The sequence below is a fragment of the Notamacropus eugenii genome, chromosome 1 (genome assembly GCF_028372415.1).
Source record: "Notamacropus eugenii isolate mMacEug1 chromosome 1, mMacEug1.pri_v2, whole genome shotgun sequence".
NCBI lineage: Eukaryota > Metazoa > Chordata > Mammalia > Diprotodontia > Macropodidae > Notamacropus > Notamacropus eugenii.
The window spans coordinates 74,512,911-74,537,437 of record NC_092872.1 but is presented as its reverse complement, the minus strand read 5'-3'; the positions used below and the strand labels follow the sequence as shown (position 1 = coordinate 74,537,437).

Sequence of the window (24,527 nt, the reverse complement as noted above, 5' to 3'; positions counted from 1 at the left end):
CCAGGTGTTTCTCTATCTAGTTCATCCTATAAACTTCTGCCAATTCTTCTTGAAGCAGTTTTGGTTTTTTTTTTTAACCATGTCACTTTCCTGCTTGGAAACCTTCGATAGCTTCTTTTTGACCAGTATGTCAGATCTAAACTCCTTTACCTTATTTACGTGGCAGCTCATAATGTCTCCTTTCCATAACTACTCAGTATATTTCTAAGTATTACTTTGTTTATACCTTTTGCATATTTAATCTTCTAAAATACACCACCAAGTTAAATTGTTATATTTGGAGTTCCTAATTGCTAGGAGAGTAAGGGAAGTTTGCATGGATGGTATGACATGTTATATTTGGAGTTGTCTAGGACTTCAGTGTTTAAATATCCATATATGCCATTTCTTTAGAAATTTATCAGAGCTACTCTGTGTTTACAGATGGCTCTAACAAAGGGATATTACTGATTTATATCTGAAAACTGAACATATTATTACTATATTACCCCAATCTATATTATTGCAACAGCCTCTTAGCTGAAGTTTCTATAACTCCAGGTGTTTCTCTGTCTGGTTCATCCTATAAACTTCTGCCAATTCTTTTTGAAGCATTTTTTTTTTTTTTTACCATGTCACTTTCCTGTTTGGAAACCTTCAATAGCTTCTTTTTGACAAGTGTTATCAGATCTAAACGCCTCTACCTTATTTACATGGCAGCTCATAATGTCTCCTTTCCATAACCACTCAGTATATTTCCAAGTATTACTTTGTTTATACCCTTCCCACTAGATTGGTTAGTCTGTTTACCACTGTATTCCCTCTATTCTGATCTGGCTTTACTTTTGTTGTTTCCTTGCTCTGGAGTGTCCTTTTCTTGCCTCTCCCCCTCTCTAAATTCTGTTCCTTTCCTCAAAGTCCAAAGTCTTCTGTGAAGGCTTCTCAGAACTCATTAATGCCTCTTTCCACTGAATTTCTACAGGGTCTGATATGATAGGATTTTCCTTCATGAAGAAAGGTGGATAGATAGTCTGGAAGGTTTTCTGTTAAATAAAATATAAAGTTATTTAATCCCTTTTTTCAGCTAATAGTAGTATTTATTGGTAACATTGGTAAAAATTGGGATCTGCAACTTCTGCATGTGAGGACATGATGTGTGTAGAACAAACATAGAAAAGGGATTAAAGAGGTATATAGAAGGTTTGGATGGGGTAATTTCAGGAACAAGAACCAAAACAAAGAGTCCATGAACAAGGAAGAGGTAAGAAAGATCAGGCATAGTGCTATTTACATTTGGTGAAAGACAGGGTTAGCTTTTTTAAAGTTACTTAATTTTATTTTCATAAATGCCAATCAGTTTCCTTCTAAAAACCTTTAGAAAATTTAGAGGATTACTATTGAATTCATTAGACATTTACTAAATACTATATGTGTGTGTATGTATATACATATATAACCATATATAAATGATGTGTTGACACATACACACACACACACACACATGTTGGGGTGGAAGAGTTTAAAAATTTAGATAAAATATTGTTCCTGTCCTCTTAGGGCTTATAGTCTGCTAACTATATATGTTACAAATAACTAGTTTACATCAGTTCTTAGGTATAAAAAGTGCTTCAAAAGAGCTTACAAGATAGAATTGCTAGGAGAATAAGGGAAGTTTTGCCTGGAACTACATGTTTCAGGTAGTGGGGAGAGAAAAACTTAGGTGGAAGAAAAGGTGATAGCAACATAAAGGGCTCCTATAGAGGACAGAGAAAGGAGGACACAGAGGCAGTCCCGAGGGAAAGGGGAAGGTGTCCATTGGAATGAACACAAACTGGAAACCTCCCTACATGGGCCACTGAGCACTTAATTACATGTTTTTTATTTACTACAATTTTCCGAGCAAAATGCTGCTTGTGAAGCAAGCAGTTGCTTCAGGTTGTGAACTGCCACAACAGGCAACGTGGATAGAAGAGAGCTTTTGAATTTTATCAGCAGTCCTTCCTCACAAATGAAATATTATTCTTGATCTGACTTGTCATTAGAAGGATATTTGAAGAGGATGTAATTTGAATTGCTTCTTCAAAATAATTTTCATTGTTTTATTCATTGTAATTAAAATGATTATATACATAGGGAAAAGTAGATTGGTGAGTTGACCTGTGTTGTCTTTCACTTTATTTGTCCTCTAATGAAAATATTTTATCAGTAAAATTCATGGGCATTTCTAAGATTAGTTCTTATAATGAAATTGGAGATGGAGCAGCACAGCAATATTTGTAGAAATGGTATTATGTCTTTAGCTCTTTAAAATGATTTTTTATTGTAGTATGTTTTTGGAAATTTGTTTTTTGAAAATTTAATTCAAGTTCTAATTAATTTACCTTAAATTCTATTAAACTTTGGCTATTACTATAGAATTAGTAGGTGGAGTTTTTGGGTGCAGCAACTCATAAAATTACTTCAATCAGTCAACAGACATTTATTTTGCACCTACTATTTATTAGGGTCTATACCAAGTACTGGGAATGCAGAGAAAAAGTGGAAATGATCCTTGCCCTCCAGGAGCTTCTAATGGGAGGAGGATTTGGGGAGAAGTAGGGGAAAGAATATACATATATGTGTAACAAGATAAGTTTACAAAGAATTTATATGATGATTAAAAGGTTGTTGGGAAGAAAGAGCACTAGCAACTGGGAGGATGAGATCATATAAGTGTCACTTGAAGGGTTCTGAGAGACAAGTGAGACAAGGGAGTGCATGTTAGACAGGAGAGCAGCCTGGTACAAATGCAGAAGTAGAAGAGCAGGTGTCATGTATAAGAAACAGCAAGTGGCCTAGCAAGTGGCTAGTCCTGAGAGTATATAGAAGGTAGTTATGTCAATAAAGGGTGAAGCAGTAGCAGGGGCCAGAATGTAAGGAATGAAAGGGTAGGAGGCTCTGCTAATAGTAATAATCTCTCCAGTGAAACATTAGACCTTTTGAAGCTTGAAGTATCATATGGCTAAACAATTGCTTTCAGACACTTTACATTCCAGAAAAGAACCTCAGTTTTTATTGCTTGTCGATGTTACTCTTTACTTAGTAATGAGTAAAGTAAACCTATAAAAGACTAGGGGAAACTTTTGGTGGTGACTCACCCTTATTTGAAAATATGGGAATTAAGTGTAACTTAGGGAATAAAAGAGACTTGGCACTTACCTTTTCTCACCTTTGTGTTTCCACAATAGAAAGTTCAAGGAAGAAGTGAAATTTACCTGTAGATAGATTGAAATTTCCAGCAGTGCATAGTTGAGGAAATATTTGGACATTTTTGCTTAACTACCCATTTTGTCCATGCATTGAAGACATCCAAATTGTTTTAAAATCATATCTAAAGACTGAAGTATTTAGCTTCAAAAAAACGAGGAGAGGCACCAGGGATAGAAGTAAGGCCATTGTGTTTCTCTCTGCTTTTTCCTGAATGGCATTCCATGCCTTTCTACTTTCTCCCCTCTGAAGGGACTTGCAAGAAAAGGAAGAGAAGAAGTGGGGGACAACTTCTATACTTAGGGCTTTTCATTTTCTGCCCTACTTTTGGTGGGTGGGTAGATTATGTTGACCTTTATGTGTGGAATGATAGTAAATCATAATTCATTTTGGCAGGAATTGAGTTCTTCCCAGACTTTATCACATGATGGAGGATTCTTCAATAGACTGGAAGATGATGTTCATAAAATTCTTATTAGAGAAAAGAGAAGAGAACAGCTCACAGAATATAACGGAACAGATAATTGTACAGCCCATGAACACAGCCAGGCATGTAAAGTAGGAAATTCTCTTAAAAGCACAATGAACATTTTAATACTGAGGTTAAAATGTGTATTTTCCCGATATAACCAATTGAGTTATAACTTTATAGAGTAAAGCTGTTTCAGTTCCCATAAGTTTGCCTATATAATTTTATTTTGAAATGTAGTTTACTGTAAGAAAAGCCTATGTACCCCAAGTCCCAGAACTCAGTCCTAGAGTTCAGCTTTGTTACCTCCTATCTTTGTGACCTTTGACAAATCATTTGACTTGGTGATCCTCATTTTCCTTACCTCTGAAATGGAAATATCATGGTGTTTTTATGAGGATCAAATTAAACCTAAACGTCTTTTGACTATTAATGTTAGCTATTTTGGCTTTCGTGAAAATCTTTGCAGAAATCACTAGGTCTTGGGCTGAAGGAATTAATGGATAAAGGGAGAAGATATTGAAAAAGTTGGCTTCTCAGCTACTGATCTTTAAAGCTTTCATCACCTTCAGAAACAATGCTTTTTTACAGGAAATCCAGGAAAACTGGGGCAAGTTCATCTGAGTGTAGTTTTACTATGAAGATGGCAGTGGCTAAGAAGTTGTAGAGTAATGCTAGAATTGTGGCTAAGAACGGGGCTAATTCAGTTATGAGTTGTTGGGGATTTTGTCTGTATTTCTGCTTTGTTCCATTACATTCTTTTTCTTTCTACATGGCACTTAAAAAATTTAAAACTATTTCTAAATAAGCTTTCCTATAAGTTCAGTAGAAGATATTGCTGGCAGTGGTCAATACAGTCAATATAAAAGCTTATTTATATTTATAGTAGAATATCATATTTTCTACATTGACTTTTATTGACTAAGTACTAACAGCATCTATACAAAAAGAGAAAAAGGTAAAGGGCCCTCAGTTCCTGTGTAAACACTCTTGTAACCAATTATTGAATGTAGGATAGTTTTTATTTAATCTTACAGAAAATGTAAAAACTATAGGAAACAAGCAATCAAGACAGTTCTTTTCCAGTGGGTCTTTATTTACCCTTGATATCTGGGTATCAAGGGAATGGTCCAGGTTTGTTAGACAGAATGGATCTTTACCTGGTTTTCCTCAGTTGTCATGTAGTCCTACCTGAAAAAATTCCTTGCTGTTTCATAACCAGTAAGTTATTCAGGCAGTGCCTGAAGGCATCCAATGAGAGAAACCCACTACCCTTCATGGGTAATACATTTTACTTTTAAACAACTCTGATTGTTAAGGAAGTTTTTCTGATGACATCAAGGCAAAATTTGCCTTTTTGCAACTCCCACCCATTGCTTCTAGATTTGCCACATAGAAACATTCTGATCCTTCTTCAACATCTAAAGTCCATGAAATATTTGAACACAGCTCTCCTTAGGCTTCTCTGGGTAGAACATTGCCATTTCTTGTAATTCGTTCTTATGACATGCCCCAAGTTCCTTCATCCTACTTGTCTTCTGCTCTACTGCATTAGTGTCCTTCTTAAATCATTATCACTTAGAACTGAACACTGCTAAAAGATATGGTTATGGCTAAGGCAGGGTATAACAGGACTATTGCATCCTTATTCCTGGAAGCCATGCGTTTCTTCTACCAGCCCAAGATCACATTCACTATAGCTCCCACATCATGTTGCTGATTTCATAGTGAGTTTGCAATCTACCAAAACCCCAAAATATTCTTCAAACCTCCCTCATACTGTATTTATGAAGTTGATTTTGTAAAACCAAATATGAGACTTCATGTTTATCCTTGTTGAATTTCAATATGTTAGATTTATCCTTATGCTCTATATTTGTGGAAGCTGATTATTTAATCCACTGTGGTAGTTATTCTTCCCAGATTTATTCATCTGTGAAAATTTGATAAATATTCCTTCTATACCTTTATCAAGCTTATTGATAAAAACAGTACAGAATCAAGCACATATCTCTTCCTGAATGCTTTCTCCACTGGAGACTTTCTGTCCAGTTGGCATTGAACCATTAATATTATTTGTGTCCAGCCCTTCAACCAATTTCAGATCCATCTAATAGTATTGTAATTTAATGCAAATTTTTCCATCTTTTCCACAAAATTAGCTGTAATAATTTAGAAAATACTTTGCCAAAATCTAGGTAAACTAAAATTTACAGCATTCCCCTAATCTGGTGAGTGTGTACCCTTTCAAAAACAAAAATAAGTCTGGCATGATTTGATGAAGCCATTCTGGCTCTTTGTGCCATTTCTTTTTCTAAATATTCTGTCTCTTCAGCAATAATGAATTCTAGGATTCCAGGGAATTGAAATCAGGCCATGTGGCCTACAGTTTGAAGACTTTATTCTCTTGTCTCTTTCTCTCTGTTTCTCTCTTCGTCTCTCTCTTTTTCTCTTTTAAATTGAGGCACCATTTGCCTTCTCCAGTTCTAAGACACACTTTTCATTCTTCACAATCTTTGCTTGATCTTAGAGCTTTTCTCTTGACTCAAAAGTCTTTAGTCCAGGAACTCCAGAATGGCACCACTGTTACTTTGACCCGCTGCTAACTCTGGAACCATGTCATTCCCTTTATGCATTTGAGTGACTGTGTGATAGCATAGAATTCCCTACAGAGAACTGGAGTCTGTGTCCAATTAATGGTCTCCTATCTGTCTTGCCAATCTCTGCTTTTTGAAGGCCAAGTACAAGGCCAAGTGCTAACTTGATTAGAAATGATGAAATGTGAACCTTACCATGAAAAAATAAGATTGATTAAGTGGTGTCTTCTTTTTGGTGATGCCAGAACGAAAACCTCATTCATTCCTGTTAACCATGTTAACATAGGATTAACCTTGTATATAGTTAATATATAAATATGTTGTAAGAGCTTTCTTAAAGGTCTTTATATAAATATACACTTATGAAACAGCACCTCTAATTACTCTTGGAAATTGTAGAAGTTATAGAAAAGTAAAATATAGATGAACTCCATTTTTATCAAATCTAGTATGTGGACATCTGAATTTGATTAGGCATTAATTTTGGGGGTTTTATCAAGTTTTCTCTTTATAAAAAATTTATTTTAGAATTCTTTGAACTAAAAGTTCCTCTGGTATTTTTCAAATATGATAACATTTGCAAAATATTGTTTTCTTTAATGGTTTCAGAACTTTCAGAACACATATATGGTTAAGGTGAGGTACAGCTGGAAATTGAAGAGTGCTTTAAGTAATGTTAGAGCCATATTGGGTCATACACTGAGAGCCTAGTCTAGAGCTTCATTTTAGTTGTTGAGATGACCTTAGTTTTTGAATGCTATGCCAGAAGAGCGCAAGTTCTGGCAGGTACTACAGAGCTGGAGAGGTTACTCTTATGTGGTTGTATATTGTTTGAGAATCTACCTAAGTTGACTTTTTTTGTCAGCTTTTTTTTTTAAGTGGCTTTTTTTAGCCATAGCCCTTAAGAAGATTTAACTGTGTTCTGCATTGGTAGAGGAAGGGCTCATTTTGACATATCATGGATTTTTAAAGTACTGAAGTAGAAAAGATGGGGGTCAGAAATGTGTGGCATCTGTCTTTATCTTTTGAACTCAAAACCTTGTAGAATACTTTTCAATAAAATATCTCAGTACCAAAAGGGGCCAGAAAAAATGCCAGATCTTTTAAAATAACCATAAGAAAATAATTTAAACAAAAGTACAATCTTATGACTAGATGTGTAAAAATTTTAGGATAATAATATCTGCATCAAACAAATTATAGTCATAGGAATTAGAGTTAAAAGGAACCTTAAAAGTAATCAAGGGTGGACCCTACCTTTTAGAGATAAGGAAAATGAGGCCTAGGGAATTTAAAGGATGCATCCAAAATCATACTCAGATAGATCAAAACAGCTTGTTTTATAAAGATGGAAAAATCTTTTATGAGAATCGGCTCTGCCATTTCAGAATTTAAGAGTAGCGTTGTGGTGTAAAAGAATGGTTGGTTTGGAATTAGGAGAATTAAATCCTAATATTAGTTGTGCCTCTGACTACCTGAGTGACCTTGTGCAAATAATTTTATATCCTTATTGCCTCAGTTTTCTCATAGGTGAAATAAAGTTTTGGATCTAACAGTGAATATAAGTTCTCTTCTAACTCTGAATTTGAGTAGCAATAATTAGGATTCTGATTAAGAATGTTTAGATACAAACTGTTCATAGTACAGACAGTTTTACCTCCTTGCATTTCTCTGTGGTGTTTTTAACCTTTGCAGATATTAACAAATCATTTAATATGCATTAGGCTTCTCCATGTACTTTTGTTTTGTGGTTAGGTGTAAGGAAACACACTGGTATCTAAATTCAGCATTGAGTTTTTATGTATTAATGGCGTTATACTCTAAAACATCTCACTGTGTTCTTACTCCATAGATAAAGAATGCCTTTTGTAGGAAACATGAGAAAATTGAATTCTGTAGGATTTCTAAAAGTTTGGTGAATGAAGAGCATTTACTCAGCATATCAGTTTGGGATATTTGCAGAGAAGTAGCAATACTTTGCAGAGTTGTTTGCTTGCATTTTCAGAGTATGGCAGAGAGTACATGAGTGAAAGGTTTTTTGACTTTAGTTTGGACAGGATGGAGAGCAGACAGCATATTTCTTGTTACACATTCAAAAAATATCATTAAATTGGAAGTAAAGCTGAAGACAGAAGAAATGGAAAGAGAAAAGTTTAAAGAACCGAGGTAAGCATGATTTTAAGTAGAGTTTTCTGTAGACTTGTTTAAAAAAAAAACAAGCCTATAGAAAGTTTGGGTTAGAGACCCAAGTGGAACCACATCATCCCAAGGGTATTCATATATTAAACTGGAATGAAGACAACATTAAATGGAAAAATGGAACAGATGTCCCTATTTTCTGTAACAGTTTGTTTTCATCATCAATGGCAGTGGAATCAACATATTTGGATTCTTAACATCTTGTTCTCTTGATGTACTACATGAGGAAATTAAAATGGCACCTGAAGTCAGAAGATTAAATCAGGAAGATGATCTGTGCACACCAAAGAAATTTGTGCAGGAGGTGACAAAATCTTGTAGCACTGAGGAGTTATTTTATAAAATATCTCAGGATGGGAAGGATATCAAAAGAATGGAAAAATCGTGGACAATAGTATCCAGAACTTGAATTTAAGGAAGAGAGTGGGCTGGTTGGACTTGGGGTATTTTTCATTGCTTTCAACACTTCGAAGCTATTCCCTGGCATAAAGATCCATCGATTGGACACAGATGTTCCCCTGGTGATTGTGACTCTTAGAAGACCAATCTCTGAAAAATCAGAAGTTTCAAGAAACATGGAGAGTCATGTTGAGCAGATGTGGGCTATAATGTATTTCCAATGATTCTTTAAGTCTTAGAAGTCTTAAGGTCATTGAGATGCATGATGAGGACAAGAACTACAAGGGTGAGGAAGTACTTGAGCACAGCAGCGGTCTGAAATGTGAGCGACCTAGGAAGTGGCCTCCTGTAAACTGTCGAGGATGGCTGTGAATAAGAAGCACCTGTAATTCTGTAGAGGATGTTAAGATGGAATTTTATATGAATTGATGGAGAGAATATGCATGTAGATGTGATCATTGGTTTTGTACTGAAATGAGGTGAAGACATTGATTTCTAATGAACTGCACATGATGCATTAAAGAATAAGGACTAAGAAGTAAGAGAGTACTTTTTTGGAAAGTTGTTTGTCAAAATGTATCCTATTTTTGTATATTCCTAAGCCATTTTCTGTAGAAATCTAAGTCCAGACTGGCTTTGGTACTCTTTTGCTTTTAAGCTATATTGAATGTGCACTTAAGGTAGAAGAACAAAGACAGTTTTTTTAAGAGAATTTTGTCAGTTATGCTTGTAGTAAAAACTAAAAAAGACTTTCTTTTAAATGAAAGAAAAAGCAAGTGTATTACTAATGTGATTATTTTAAGGGACCTGCACATATTTTAGAGACATGATGTTGTTATGAGGTATATATTTAAAGTTTTAGATTGATCACAAAATTTTAATTTATTGATATATTAACAGAAAGAGGGGAATCTTTGGTTAGGAACTTGAAGTTACTTTTGAAAAAGAAACTCAAATCAAGTCTTTCCTTTTTAGCTAAACTTCCAAAAAGAACTTTTTTAAACAAAGCATGATGGGAAAATTTTACTTCTGAAGCAATGGATTTTATATTTGTTTTATTTTGTTTTTTAGGAGGTGTACTTGAAAGATGGAAGAACCGAAAGATTAAAGTTGGAACTTGAAAGGAAAGATGCTGAAATTCAGAAGTTGAAAAATAACATCACTCAGTGGGAGGTCTGTTTAGTTACTATTGCAAAGTGAAATGTATTGCCTATTTTTGTTATCCTAAAGTTTTCCTAGTTATAAGTAATTATAAGAGTTTTTGGTAGCAGTGTCATTCTTTTTTAGCTGTATCATTATGTGAGTTTTAAAAATTGTAATCAATGATATATCTGAATGGTAATTGTACTTAGGCTTACTATAAACCTGTTATCTCCTGGATCAAATGTAAAATCTTCTTTGGCTTTTAAAGCCTTGTACAAGGTGGTCCTTCTTACTTTTCTTTTTTCTACCAACTCTGTGGTTCAGCTGCACTGCCCAGCTGACTGTTGTTCAACATACACTGCTTCTTTTGACTTTATGGTTTTCTCTGGTTGACCCTTAGGGATAAAATGTCCTTTCTCCACGTCTGTGACATTTAGTCCTTCAAGACGAATTCAAACCTTGCCTTGGGCGGCAGCCTTTCCCCAGTTCTCCCCACCACTGTTAGCACCTTTCTTCTGATTACCTGCTGTATACTCTGAATAAATCTTGTATATACGTAGTTGTCTTACGTTGTCTCCTCCATTAGAATGAACTCCTTCAAGGTGAGGACTGTGCTGCTGTGCCTTTACCTTTATCCTCAGCGTCTAGCATTTATAAGTGTTTAATAAATGCTTATTGACTGATTGACTGTCTTCCACCCCACACGTAGATGTTTTTTCTACCTCAAAGGCAAGGGTTTTTGACCTTTATTATTCATGGACCCCTTTGACATTCTAATGAAACCTATGTACCCTTCCTCAGAATAAAGTTTTTAACTGCATAAAATAAAATAAGAATTAGAAAGGAAATCAACTGTATTGAAATAAAGATGTATTTTTTTCTCATTCAGGTCCACAAACCCCATGAAATCTATCCATGGACCCCTTGGGGGACTTTGGAATTAAGAACCCCTACACTAAGGAATCCCAAATGATGACTTCTTTGCTTAAACTAAAATGTCCTACATGTTATAGCCCTCCAATGTGTCTCTTCTCACCTTCAAATCTGTTTAGGATTTGTATCTTTGGTGAAACTTTTTGTGATCTTCAACATCCTTCTCATTTAGCCTTTGCATTTGCTTGATCATATATAAATTGTGTACTTTATACAATATTATAACTGTGATGTGTCGTATGTGCTTCTTGATCACCTATATTTTTATATTTGTGTTGCATACCTCCTTAATTAAAATCAAACATTAAAGCTCAGACTTTGAGCTGGAAAGGACTTTTGAGCCCATTTCTTCCAAAGAGTCTGGTGAAGCCAGTGAACTTCTCAGAACAGTGTTTTTTTAAGTGCATAAAATATGTAGAATTACAAAGGAAATAATTTTTTGTAGGAATATAGTTATTGAAATATTAAAAAAACAAATTCACAAACCCTAGGTTAAGAATTGCTGATCTAGTCCAACCCTTTACAATACCTGTAAGACATAGTTCGTAGAATTGTGAATATGGAGTCAGGAAGACTTGGATTCAAATCCTGTCTCTTGATACTACCTTTGTGACCAAATAATTCAAATTTTCTGAGCCTCAGTTTCCTTATCTACAATGGTGATAATTCTACCAGTATTATATACCTCACAGGGATTGTTGGTTGTAAATCTCAAGTGAGATATGGGTGTGTGTGTGTGTGTATATGTATGTATGTTTATATGGCATTTTGCACATTTTAAGATGAAATGTTAGCTTTATAATTATTTGTATCTACCATAGTGCCTGGTTTTTTGCAGTGCTTTTATATCTATTTTTCAGTGGATGTTATTAATTAATTGATCATAGAACTTAAATTTTCCTTTTATATGTTAATCAAATAACCTGTGTGTTTTTCCATATGTGTTAAGGGGAAAAAAGAAATTTCTTGTACAATAGTCTTTAGATATTTAAAAAAATGCAGTTTCCTAAAATTATTAGTAATCTCTATCCTTACGAGTAGAACCTGTAATAAGACTTCACCTTAAGTTTCTCATCTAAGACAATATGTGAAAAGAGTCCCTGTGGTATAGACAGTAATTTGAAGAAATGTTTTTTCAATGCCTTATATTCTGAAGTTAACATTTATCTGTGTAATTATTAAAATGAAAGAAGAGTACACTAGACATTTGAAAAGGAAGTCCCAGGCCTATTTCAGTAAATTGCTGTTGCATGTCAGTCACATAGGTTTCTACTTATGAAGTAATTCAGGCATTGAAACAAGTGAATAATTAGTGTGATCTGTGTTATCTGAAATAATATTGAAAATGAATTACTTTCTTGTCTGGGTTTCTTTTTGAGAAGAATGAAAATCCTTTAAGGAAAATTTTGTTATATTAATTTCTTTCCTTTGCCCTCGTCCTTTCACCCTTCATTTTGAATCATTTGTAATATTAGTATCTGCATTTTTATACAGATACTATATAGTAATTTTAAATCAGGACCTTATGACTGATGTGAAAATCTGTTTAATACTGATTGTACATGTAAAGCCTATACCAGATTGCATGTAGTCTTGGGGAAGGAGGATGGGAGAGAGGGAAAAAATTTGGAACTCAAAACCTTAAAAAACTCAATGTTGAAAACTATCTTTACATATATAATTGGAAAAAATAAAGTACTGTTAAGTGAGAAAAATAAACTAATAAAATCATAGAGCTAGTAGATTGAAATGCAAAAAAAAATGTTGGGGGACCTTAATTGAGGGCAATATACAATGTCCTGTATAAATAATTTTCATACATTGAATCTCTTCAACTGTCCATGAGGAAGCCTATAACTTTTAGTTCACGATTTGATTCACATATTGTACTGTTTACCTTGAAAACTAAACAATCTTGTTCTCTTTGACAATTAGGCAAAATATAAAGAAGTAAAAGCCAGGAATGCTCAGTTATTGAAAATGTTACAAGAAGGTGAAAGTAAGTAATTTATGTCTTTATGTGTTTTCTAGATTTAGAACAATCGTATTTGGGATGTTTCATATTTTTAGATATAATTTATAAATTTAACAATATTGACCCACAGAGAGATTCCCAAACATCATATTTAATGATCCCTGATCATTGAGCTATTACTAATCACGCTTGAAAGACTTTACTACATTACAAGATGATATTCACTAGATAGGATCTTTGAATTTCATTTCCTTGAAAATTATTGAACCTATGGAGAGAATTCTTCCCCCCCTCAATTTATTTATTTATTTATTTTTAATGTTCTGCAATCACTACCATAAAACTTAGATTTTTACCCCCCTACCTACCCTCAATCACCCCCCTCCCTCCCCAAGACGGCATACAATTCTATATAGACTCTACATATACTTTCCTACTGAATACGTTTTCACTATAGTCATGCTATGTGGACAAACTAAAATAAATGGAAGAAGTCAAATAACAAATCAAAACATAATACACACACACACACACACACACACACACACACACACACACACACGATCTACTACATTCTGTGAATGAATTCCATAGTTCTTTCTCTGAGTATGGAAGGCATTTTGCCTTAGAAAACCATTGGGAATTTTTTTTTTTAAAGTTCTTACATTATTACGAAGTTCCAGGTCTACCAGAAAAAACTCTCGCATAGTGTGGTTGTTGCTGTGCACAAAGTTCTCCTGGTTCTGCTCCTTTCACTCAGCATCAGATCATATAAGTCCTTGCAGGCCTCTCTGAAGTCTTCCTGTTCATCATTTCTTATAGCACAGTAGTACTCCATTACGTTCATATACCATAATTTATTCAGCCATTCCCCAGTTGATTGACATCCCCTTGATTTCCAGTTTTTGGCAACTAGAAAGAGTGCTGCTATAAATATTTTTGTACATGTGGGACCCTTTCCCATTTTTATGATATCTTGGGGACTATGGAGGAATTCTTAAGCATATATACTTTCTTAAGAGATTCCTTCTTTTAGTTGTGAGAGAAGAGAAGCAGTGGCAGGGGGCGGGAATCAACCAGAGTTAAGTGATTTGATCTGGTCACATGGCGAGTAAGTGTCAGAGGCTGGATTTGAACTCAGGTCTTCCTGACTCTAGCACTTCCAGCCACATAGCTATTCCAGAGAAGAAGTTCTTTGACCAGTGATTATTATTTCCACACCAACAGTCAGCTCCCATGTTTGTAGAGGGTAGGCAACCATGAACCTTCAGCAGCAATGTAATTTGAGAGTGAATTGTTTATTCTTGTGCGTGTGTGCGTGTTACGTGAATTGAGTTTTACTTCTGAAAATAATTTATCAATTGATCCTTGTTTTCTGTCTGTCCTTGAATTTTTTGACTGTTCTGGTTGGACAAGGTGCAGGTGGCTAAGATCATGGATAGTATTTTCGAACCCAGGATTAGTCTTTTGGGCAGCTTGGTCTTGACAGACATTCAGGAACCTTAGATATAAGTGACTGTTAACTTGAATAGAGGCCTATACTTGGCAATTTCTTATAATTAGTTAGTCTAAGGGTAATAACCTTTAATTAGCTATTATTATCTTAAGAATTTGGGCTGACAGGGACAAAACCTGTAGAATAATATTTTTCACAAATGTTACAAGGTAAGGGGAGAGAGAGGACTTGATCTCTTACAAGAAATCTATGTGATATTTGCAGTGTGATACTTGGGAAGATCAATGAATTTTGAGTCAAAGGACCTATGTGATGGGTCTGTGACATTGGGCACCTCAGACTTTCTTGACCTCCATTTCTGTCTCTGTAAAGTGAAAATGTTGGATTAAATGCCATGTGAGGTCCCTTCCAGCTCTAAATCTGTGATCCTATTAATTCTTTATGCAAACAAAAAAGGTTACATGTAAAAGTGTTCTTTCTAGTGAGGAAGGAAATAACCCAAAGCATACTGAAAGTAATAAATAGATTAACTCCCACTGAAGGACTTGGTCCATTGTTTACCTTAACTACAGGTAGAAATTCCAACAGCAGTGTTACAGTCAGGACATGTCACTAAATCCTGATCGCAAATGTCACTAAAGCAATGGCCAGTAAAAAAGACCTCCCAGAATAGTTTGCTCAACAAGTAACCAAAAGTAAAATCTCAAACCTTCACAAAATTGGGTGGGATTTTACTTTTTGTTTGTTTATCTTGTGTTATATATGAGTAAATCATGTAGAACCAATAAGAAATATAATCTTAGAGTATACCTTCTCTTTTCTTTCCTTTCCTACAGAGCTATTAATGCCAAGAGGTCAGCCCTGAAAGTCTTTCATTGTACCTCATGAAGGGAATGTAGGGCAGCACATGTTGGCACCACATTTATATATTAGTTTCAACTTTTTCCTTGAATATCATCTTAACTTGAGCTGCAAAATACATGTTTCTGTTCCTCTGTAGATTAGAAGTTATTACTGTACCCAGACTTAATCTCCAGTAATAACTATCATAGCACCAAGAAACTACATATTTTGTGATTAGGCATATAAATTGGACATTCTTTAGGAATTTTACCTCAGTCTACACTAGAGAGTTCGTAATACTTCTCTAGACAGATACTTTCTGCTCTTCTAGCCATTTCTTCTGCTCTATTAATGGGACTCTATTGTTGTATTAGGTTATGGAAGCAGTATGTGGAAAGGCCATCCAAGTAGAGAACCAAAGTCTTACCCTTTGAGTCAATATCTCTATCCAGAGTTGGTTCCCCTGTCAGAAACAAATATGCAAAGGGCAGATGAGTCAAATTAAGGCCCAGAGGTTGCAAATAAAATATATTGTGAAAATAGTATGCAGTTTGAGAGCTACTGAACTTTAGGATTTGAGAGACAGACTTACCCTGACTCCTGTGCTGTGTAGTTTACTTGACAGTTTCTAAAACTCCTGTTGTTTTTTTTTCCCTTTTTGTCAGTGAAAGACAAAGCAGAAATACTTCTTCAAGTTGATGAATCACAAAGTATCAAAAATGAACTAACCTTACAGGTAAGGAAATTTGTGGTATAACCGTAGGACAAATGGACAAATAAGGCTTTGCTCTAGAGTACTGACATGAGCCAGGGAAGGGAGAAGAGTTTTCCTCCATGTAGTGAACACCATGTTTACCTTGCAGTCTTCTAACCTATACTTTTGAGTCAGGTCCTTTCCTACAGGGTCCTGTCGTAGTGGTGTTCCTTTTGCAGGATCCACGTTTTGCTTCAACTCCTATGGGGTTTTAGTCCCTCTCTGCTTGTGTAGTTACTGCCAACTTTATTTTGGAATTAATGATCCTCTTTCTAGCCAGGGACAAGGGTTATAATGCCTCATTCTCTTGGCACATCCATACCTATAGTCAAGCTTCCTTCCATGGCACCATTGGCTACTCCACCTCCAGAAAACTATTTCTTACCCTAGAGAAAATATTCTGAGCTATTGCTCTGTTAAGATGTAAAATGTACTGAACCACATGACTAATATGGAAATATGTTTAACATTCACATGTATTGATATCAAATGCTTAAGGGAAGGAGTGGGAAGAAGGGAGAGAATTTGGAGCTCAAAATTTTAAAAACTAAATGCTCACATGTAATTGGGAGATAGTTTATGCAATAAACAAAAACGTTAATATAAAACGTACTGCGTCTAGGTTTTTTTTTCTTTAGAAGGAGGGGTTGGACTAGATGGCCTTCTGAGGTCCTTCCAACTATAGATCTAGATCTATCATACTATGGATTTTGGAGTCCATTCACTGTCTTCTAAAAAATGAGTTGTTATGAGTTATTTCTCTTCTGTTGATCTTGCTATGACGTGTGTTTGTTTAAAAATCATTCCTGTCAATCACTGTTAACATTCCTTACAATAGTCATTTTTTTTAAAAGGGGGGACTGATTTTCTCATTGATTATTTGGTTGCAGGTGACTTCACTTCATGCTGCATTAGAGCAAGAAAGATCAAAAGTGAAGGCATTACAAGCAGAATTAACAAAATATCAGGTAAGCCTGTTATGATTCTGTGAATGATCTCATGAGGATCACAGATTGAGAGGTGGAAAGGGCCTCATGAGCTCCAACCTCCCTCACTTCACAGATGAGGAAACTAAGACGTAGAGGAAACTAAGACATAGAGGTTCGGTTGCATAAGTTAAATTTTAAGTAAGGGATCTGTAAGAAACAAATATTATGTGAAGGTTAAATTTTCTTACCATATATATTACAAAATTGATTACTATCTAGATAAAATTAAAAGTTCAGAATATTTTAAGGCTGTTGTTATGAATACAAGTAGAAATAACTGAGAGAACTCAATAAGAGTCTAAGAAATATTAAAGGATTTTGCTTTCAACTCAGGAGAAGCAGTAGTGGCATTGAGAATTCTATGAAATATTTTATTTTTAAAGATATATGCAATATGTCCCCTCAACTAAAGTCCTACTACTGTGCTAATCATGGTGTAGAGGTCCCCCTGGGTTCTCAGAGGCCACACCAGTGGTACAGACTCTGGCTACCATAACAGACTGTGTCTGTACCTGAGGATCAGCCTCCGGCTGTGCTCAGAGAAGCTCATAGCCAGGTTGGTCATGGGGTGAAGAATTTTTCATCCATAGCAGCTTTATCTACTAATTTATAGAGGGGTATAAGCATAAGGGGAAAGGAGTTCTCATACCACTAAAATTACAGATGCTTGGAGTGTTGAAATATATGAAGTATAGAGGAACATTAAATATTAAGTAATGATGAAAACTAAGAATGTTTATTTTTAGTTTCTATTACCTTTTCCACAGATTGTTAATCTACCCATAATTCATTATACGGCAATCATTTCCTCATCTAAAGAGTTTGTAGATAAAGGTGTATAAAGTTGGAAGACTAAAATCTTATTTTAGCCCATATTTGAGAGTTACATAGGTGTGTGTTGTGTATGTGTGTGTGTATGCATTTTTTTTTAAATTTTAAAAGTATTTCAAAATCTATTAGTAACAAATAAAATCTTTTGAGAGGAAAAAAGTGCACACTCTTTCAAACATAGTTATGGGCAAAAAGTTATAGGATGGGCTGCTTCTCAACTGAGATCAGTAGCAGTGGTTTTTTGTTGTGTAGAAGAGCCCTTGTACCTTACAACAGACCCACCCACTACCATTATGTAAACCCTCACTGAAAAACCCGAGGTTGGAATAGGGCCACCTTTTTTTACATTAGAGATAGGTTCCTGTCCATGGCCTGGAAAGCCCAGAACCAGTGAAAATTGTGCTGCCAATGTGCTCCCCAGGCTACAGCCCTAGCTTTGAAGTTTGCCAGCCCAGGGAGAAGGGACTGCCTTCGCCTGGGAGGCCTTGGGACAGGCCCTTGATCCAGGCCTCTGCCTATAGAAAAACTGTTGCCAGTTGAGAAGCAAGGTAAGAGTTTTATGCTATATGAGCATGCACCTACTTTGCAAGTGGTACCTATTTTGCATAAAATATACCTCACTGAGCTTTCCTTCTTACGGGGGAAGTGGTTCCATTTTTCCCTGATTACATTACATAGGTCAGTGGTTCCAAATGTTTCCTTTCACAATCCACAAAGGTCTTGAGCATCTCTCATGGCCCATACCCCTTTCTCATAATCTCCTTTAAAAAAAAAAAGTATAGTAGGACTTTCATCCAGTTAAAAATTATTTGGGGGAATATTGTGTTAGTGAATACTTCCTAAATATTCTTGAATGATTGTTGATAAGAAGGGAACAGATTGCAGAGCAGCAGAAAAAGAAGCAGCAATCAGACCCCTGGTGAGTGTGTAGAAGGAATAGGAAATGCTGCTTCTTCTAACAAACAGAAAATCTGAGACTGATGTGCCCCAGTAATACTTAATACATAGCCACCATTTTAAACATACTGCACTAAATGATTTTAAAATTAATCTTTTAACTGGAAACTAGTCTTGTTTAAAACTTTTAAAAGTAATTATTTCATGGTATTTTTAGACCTTAACTGTTTTTCTTTTGCCTAAATCCAGTTCATTAAGATTTTGGCTCTGTGTGTAAGGGATTCAGTGTGGGTGTATTGTTTGAATTTTTTTTAATCTTGATGTTGTAGAGAAGAAAAAGTTTACTCTTTAAAAATAATATAGTGGTTATGAAAGCACAGAACTTTACCAACTCAGCATGGTTCAAGTTAGTTGATAAAACTGGCCCAAAAGCCAATTTAACCTATGAAACTGATCAACTAAATTTTTTCATAGAAAAGGTGTACAAGCTCAAGTTGAAAATGAGCTCAGAGAAGCCACCTTTTCCTTGTATATACCATAAATTTCCGTAATCATGCTTAAAATGAAAATGCCCAAAGAAGAAAATTCTTAAATAATTTGTTTATTTTTCTTTACAGGGTGGCAGAAAAGGGAAAAGAAACTCCGAGTCTGACCAGTGTAGGTGATCACATTAGCCATTAAGATCAACACTCACATACACAAACACACACAGACACACACACAGACACACACGCACAAACTTTTCAGGGTTTTGGAAAAAAGTGTATATATTTAATGCTCTACAACTGCTGAACTATGCAGTTTTTGTTGGGGAAAAAAACTAAAATGACTAATTGATTAACCATCTAAAACCTTTCATTTTTCTGTTGCTTTAAAGTGAAAAGTGGAAAAGTAGAATTCCAGAAAAACTCAGTGAATCCTTACTATTTGCTGTCCATGCTCATCACTTTAGTTTTTCATCCATCAATAAAATTTACTCTTCCATTTGTATGTTTCATTTTTTTTAAGGTCCCAGAAATGTGTGGAAGTATTAGCTTAGTGCTTATCAAGATAGACTACATGAGACCAAAGCTGTGATTGCCGCTGTTTATCCCCTTGATGTCTTTTTAGTTGTTTTAGATTAATTTAATGCAGTAGAAAGCCATTGTAGTGTGACTCATTGTGAGACAGATCTACCCATGCCCTTGTGGAAATTACACCCCTGAAAAGTACAAGATGTCACACAGATAGGGCCTGGATCTCTGATTTCATTGGTCTAGAGAACTCCCAGAGGAGGAACCTGCCACCATCACTGCAGTGCATCATGTTCTCAGCAACTATGAGTCCTAAGAATCATCTGAAATCTTGAGAGGTTAAATGACTTTCCCATGGTAATACAGCCAGTATGTATTAGAGGTGGGACTCGAACCCAGATATGCCTGGCTTTGAGGCCCACTCTCTATCCATCATGCCATGTTGTCTGAATACGTATATATACGTGTACATGTACGTATATGTATACATACATGTATATACACACACGTACATGTAAAAGTAGGCTAAACAAGGAATGTTGTCTTCTCTGTCAAAGTAGTTCTGCTTTATGGTCGAAAAGTTATGAGATGGGCTGCTTCTTACATGAGAGAAAATTTGACCAAAATTCTACTTTAATATGGCACATGAACCTATTTTGCAAAATACAACAACAAAATAAATGCAAAGACATATAAGACTATAGTCCTAGAGCTGGGCAGGACCTTAGCAGCCACGTAGTCCAACCCCCTTGTCTTAGAGTTTCACAATTTAAAGCATAAATAGTAAGTAATGGAACTGGGATAAAGGAAAAGTGAAGTGGAAAAGTAATAAAAGGAGAGACAGCTATTATGTACAGTGCCTCTGATGTGATCATCTTCAGTCAGGAGCCATTTGTTCTTAATAAATGACTGGCGTGTGTAGTGGTGTTCAGAGATAGCCTGTCTTTCAATGTCGCCTAAAATAAAATTAAGCCTCTAATAGTATCAACATGAATAAGATTGGACCATCAGAAGAAAAGGAATATTTTGGATTACAATTCAATAAATAATTCTACAATTCTTTTTTCACATCCTCAAATTTTATAGTGTAGTAGGTAGGAAAATATTAGACGTGTACAGATGGTATAGAAATAATGGCACAATGCTGCAGAGTTGACAGGATGAAGGGATCAGTTTTTAGTTGATCCTTGGGATTAGGTTAAGTTGCATGGGAAAGATGGAGTGGGAGCTGGACCATGAAGGGAGAAGCATATATAAACTGGAAGAGACTTGAAGCCTCAGGAGCAGAAAAAACAAGGCCACAAGGGTGGGGACATTGACCGTGGAAAAACTGGTTTAATTAAAGTCCTGGAAGTGTGCAGCATGGAGTACGGAAATGAGGTTTAAAGAGCAGGTTGAACTCAGATTGTTAAAAATTCTGACTCAGTTTCATGACTTTTGGACTTTGTGAGGCAGTAGAAGACAGTATCGTCAGACCTGTGCATTAGAATGGTTAAGGGAAAAGCCCAGCCCAATGTTGGAGGGAACGAGAATGGAGAGAAGATGAATGGGGAGATACTGTGGAGCTAGGATAGCACTTAGCCGTTAGGTGGATATTAGGTGTCATGGATGAGCTGAGACATTACAAGTGTGGATTTCTGGGAAAATCATAGTGCCATCAACAACAGGGGACTCAAAAGAATTACCACTTTGTAAGGAAAGAAGAAGAATTCTGTTTGGGACATGCTGAATTGAAAGTCAGGCAAAAGATGTTTGGAGACAAGTGTGAAGCTCAGAAGCACCAAGGAAGAGAGGGAGGGCCATGAACATTGCTCTGGGGGAGACGCTCAAAGAGGGAAAGCCCCTTAATGCAGCTGCCAGGTGTTGAAACCACACTAGGAGGTCAGGTCTCTATTTATTCTAAGTCATTTTAAGTGCTGTCCTCTATAACCCCCAAGTTGTGTTCTTCCCCCGCTGTCCAAAAAGTTATTTTGTTTGTACTTGGTATGTATTTTGTGTTTACTTTTTCATGTACATGTTTTCTCCAGTAGAATGTAAGTAACTTGAGGACAGACTTTGCTTTTGGTCTTTGTATGACTAGCATTTAGCATAGTGCCGTGTTCTTAGTGGACAAATAATGTTGCATTGGATTGAACCTTAGGAAAGCCATTGTTGAAGGGGGAGAGGAGAAAAGGTAGAAGCCAAAGAAGGAGAGATGATTAAAAAGGAGGGCATAAGGCTTCAGAAGGTCTAGGAAAAGGGACTCAAAGAAAAGGCTATTACAGTTAGTGATCAGGAAGTTACTGATAACATCAGAGCAATTTCGGTCAGGTATGAGGGATGAAGCTAAAATGCAAAGGAGTGAGTGAAAAGTGAAGTAGCACATATGGACCATGAGAAAGTAACAGGATCAAGAGAAAGTTTTGTTCAGGGGGAGTATGTTCATAGGGAGGGCTAGAGGTGATTAAATGTTAAAGAGGTGTAGAGATTGTAGACACAGGAAAAAAAAATGAGTGACTGAGCAGAGTGCCAGAGCCAGGATAGAAGTGAGGGAAGTGGAATTGAAGTGAGCTTGGTAAGCAGAACCACTTAGGAGAGAATTCAGGTCCGATACCTTATTTCCTATACTTCCAAGGTTAACCTGAGAGTGAGGAGGCCTCAGAGTTGAGAGTTTGAGAAGAGTGGGAAAGTTTTGAATAGCAGCTATGAAGAATTAAGTCATAGAAGAAGAATATAAGAGGTGCTGAACATCTCTGAGGCCCCGGTGAAGTTAGGTATCAGGACTAAAGTAGAGCCCAATTGAGTGATGAACTGGTTTGATTAAAGCAAACTGTATGTGCTCTCAGCTTTGGTATTGTCATTGAGAGTATTCCACAAGTGTAAATGTTCTCAAAAGAAAGTGGTTATCTCAGGATACACGGATCAAGGATGATACTAAGTACTGCCTCCATAAAACACTATGGCTCGTGCTTCCTCCTAGTGTTCCCTGGGAAATTTCCAGTTAAGTCTCTAGATCTCACACAAGCACTAAGTGGAGCAAATGTCTCCTTTGAAATGGTATAGTTCCTTTCTCCAAGAATGTCATCTTAGAGGTAGCACCACTGCACTTCCAATACTTGAACAAGGCACTTTAGATTCAGAACGTTCACCTTTGTGTCCTGTAAGCCAGAGTAGGTTCCTTCAAAAAAGGGAAGAAGGGGAAAAAAAAGACCAGCAGAGTGAAGGCATATTGTTCTAAGTTTTAAATTGAAGACTTTCTTTTGCAGGCCAGGATAAAGAGCTCCCTCCGCTTACAATAAGGTAGCTAGCTAAGTGGCACAGTGGATAGAATGGATAGACTCCTCTTACAGAGTTAATATTTGGCCTCAGAACTTACTAATTGTGTGACCTTGGGCAAGCCGCTAAACACTGTTTGCCTCAGTTCCTCATCTCTAAAACGAACTAGATAAAGAAATGGCAAACTATTTCACTGTCTTTGCCAAAAAAAAACCCAAACCCAAAGACAATCACGAAGAGTCAGTCACAACTGGAATGACAAACCACTTGCAATAGTCCATTTCTGAGTCAAGCCAACAAGCATTTTTTAGGCAGACTAGACACTTTCCTAAGCACTGAGGAAATCCTTACTGTCAAGAAGTTTTATGTCTAATGAGGGTGATAACATGTAAACAGCTAGGTACAAATATATATAATATATTTATATTATAAAAAAATATAAAGGAGAAATTGGACATGAGTGCACGGAAGGCACTTGTATAGGGTGACCTTGAGGCCATATGTGGCCTTGTGGATATTTGGTCTGGCCTTTTGACTGAGTCCCAATTTTACAGAAAAAAGCCTTTTGTTAAGGGGAATTTGTTCTTTGAATTTTGTATTCGGTCAAACAGCCACAGTTGAGGACATAGAGGGCTACAGGCAGCCTCAAAGTTACAGGTTCCCTATCTCTGCACTAACATTAAGAGAGATTGGGAAAGCCCCCTTGTAGAATGAAGGACTTTATCAGAAACTTGGAGGAAACTGAGGAGGGGGAGAGAATTCCTGGCACGGGGGAGACAGCCAGTGAAAATGTAGTCAGATGGGATTGTTTGTTCAAGGAGTTGCAGGTATGCAAGCCAAGTAATCCATAATCATTAAGATGTCCTTCAGGGTGACAGTTTGGGTAATCAATAGAATGAAAATGAAAAATTAATGAAAAATTTAATGAAAAATTGAGGTAATAGAATTTTAATGTGAGCTCATACTGACTAATAGAAATAATAGCGGAAATAAGTACAATAGCCATTTAACGTTGAAATTTCTTTTATGGCTTGTCATATACAGTGACTTCTATACTTTGGAACTCTTGACATTGCTTGATAAAACTGTGGTGAATATATTTCTTTATGTTTTGGACTCACATAGCTGAAGCAACTAATCTAATCTTAACACTACTCTGTGCAAGGTACGTAGGTACTAGATGCTGAAAGTAGCCCCTGTCCAGGTTTGCATTCTACTGGAGGGATACCTCATTTACACAGGTAAATAAAAATAGTATAAGGAAAGGAAGAAGAACTAACAAGTAGGAGGGTCAAGATGATGTTCCTTTGGGATAGGGTTCTTACTTAACCTTTTTCATCATGGACCCCTTTGGCAAACTGAAGCCTATGAATCCCTTTCTAGAATTGTTTTCTAATACACTGAATAATAATATGCCTAAGATTACAAAGGAAACCAATTAAATTGAAATATCATTATCAGAAACATTTTTAATAGTTCATGAATTCCAGATTAGGAACCTGTATTGAGCTGAGCCTTAATGGAAGCTAAGGATTATAGAATTCAGAAG

At 36.0% G+C, this 24,527-nt stretch overlaps 1 protein-coding gene across 20 annotated transcripts in view; it reads left to right on the top strand.

The window, feature by feature from the left end:
- Window positions 1-19,694, top strand: part of GKAP1 (G kinase anchoring protein 1) — a 56,521-nt gene extending 36,827 nt beyond the window's left edge. For 15 of the 20 annotated variants that reach the window (XM_072605483.1, XM_072605449.1, XM_072605381.1 and 12 more), the window contains 7 exons: window positions 3,622-3,774; window positions 9,961-10,062; window positions 12,901-12,964; window positions 15,905-15,975; window positions 16,884-16,961; window positions 18,235-18,361; window positions 19,328-19,694. In XM_072605483.1, the coding sequence (XP_072461584.1) occupies window positions 3,622-3,774; window positions 9,961-10,062; window positions 12,901-12,964; window positions 15,905-15,975; window positions 16,884-16,961; window positions 18,235-18,315 (549 nt within the window). In that variant the 3' untranslated portion in view covers window positions 18,316-18,361; window positions 19,328-19,694. Of the gene's footprint in view, window positions 1-3,621; window positions 3,775-9,960; window positions 10,063-10,921; window positions 11,281-12,900; window positions 12,965-15,904; window positions 15,976-16,883; window positions 16,962-18,234; window positions 18,362-19,327 lie in introns of those variants that run through there. The other 5 variants (XM_072605420.1, XM_072605427.1, XM_072605470.1 and 2 more) reach the window with 2 other exon arrangements.
- Window positions 19,695-24,527: the final 4,833 nt, after the last annotated feature.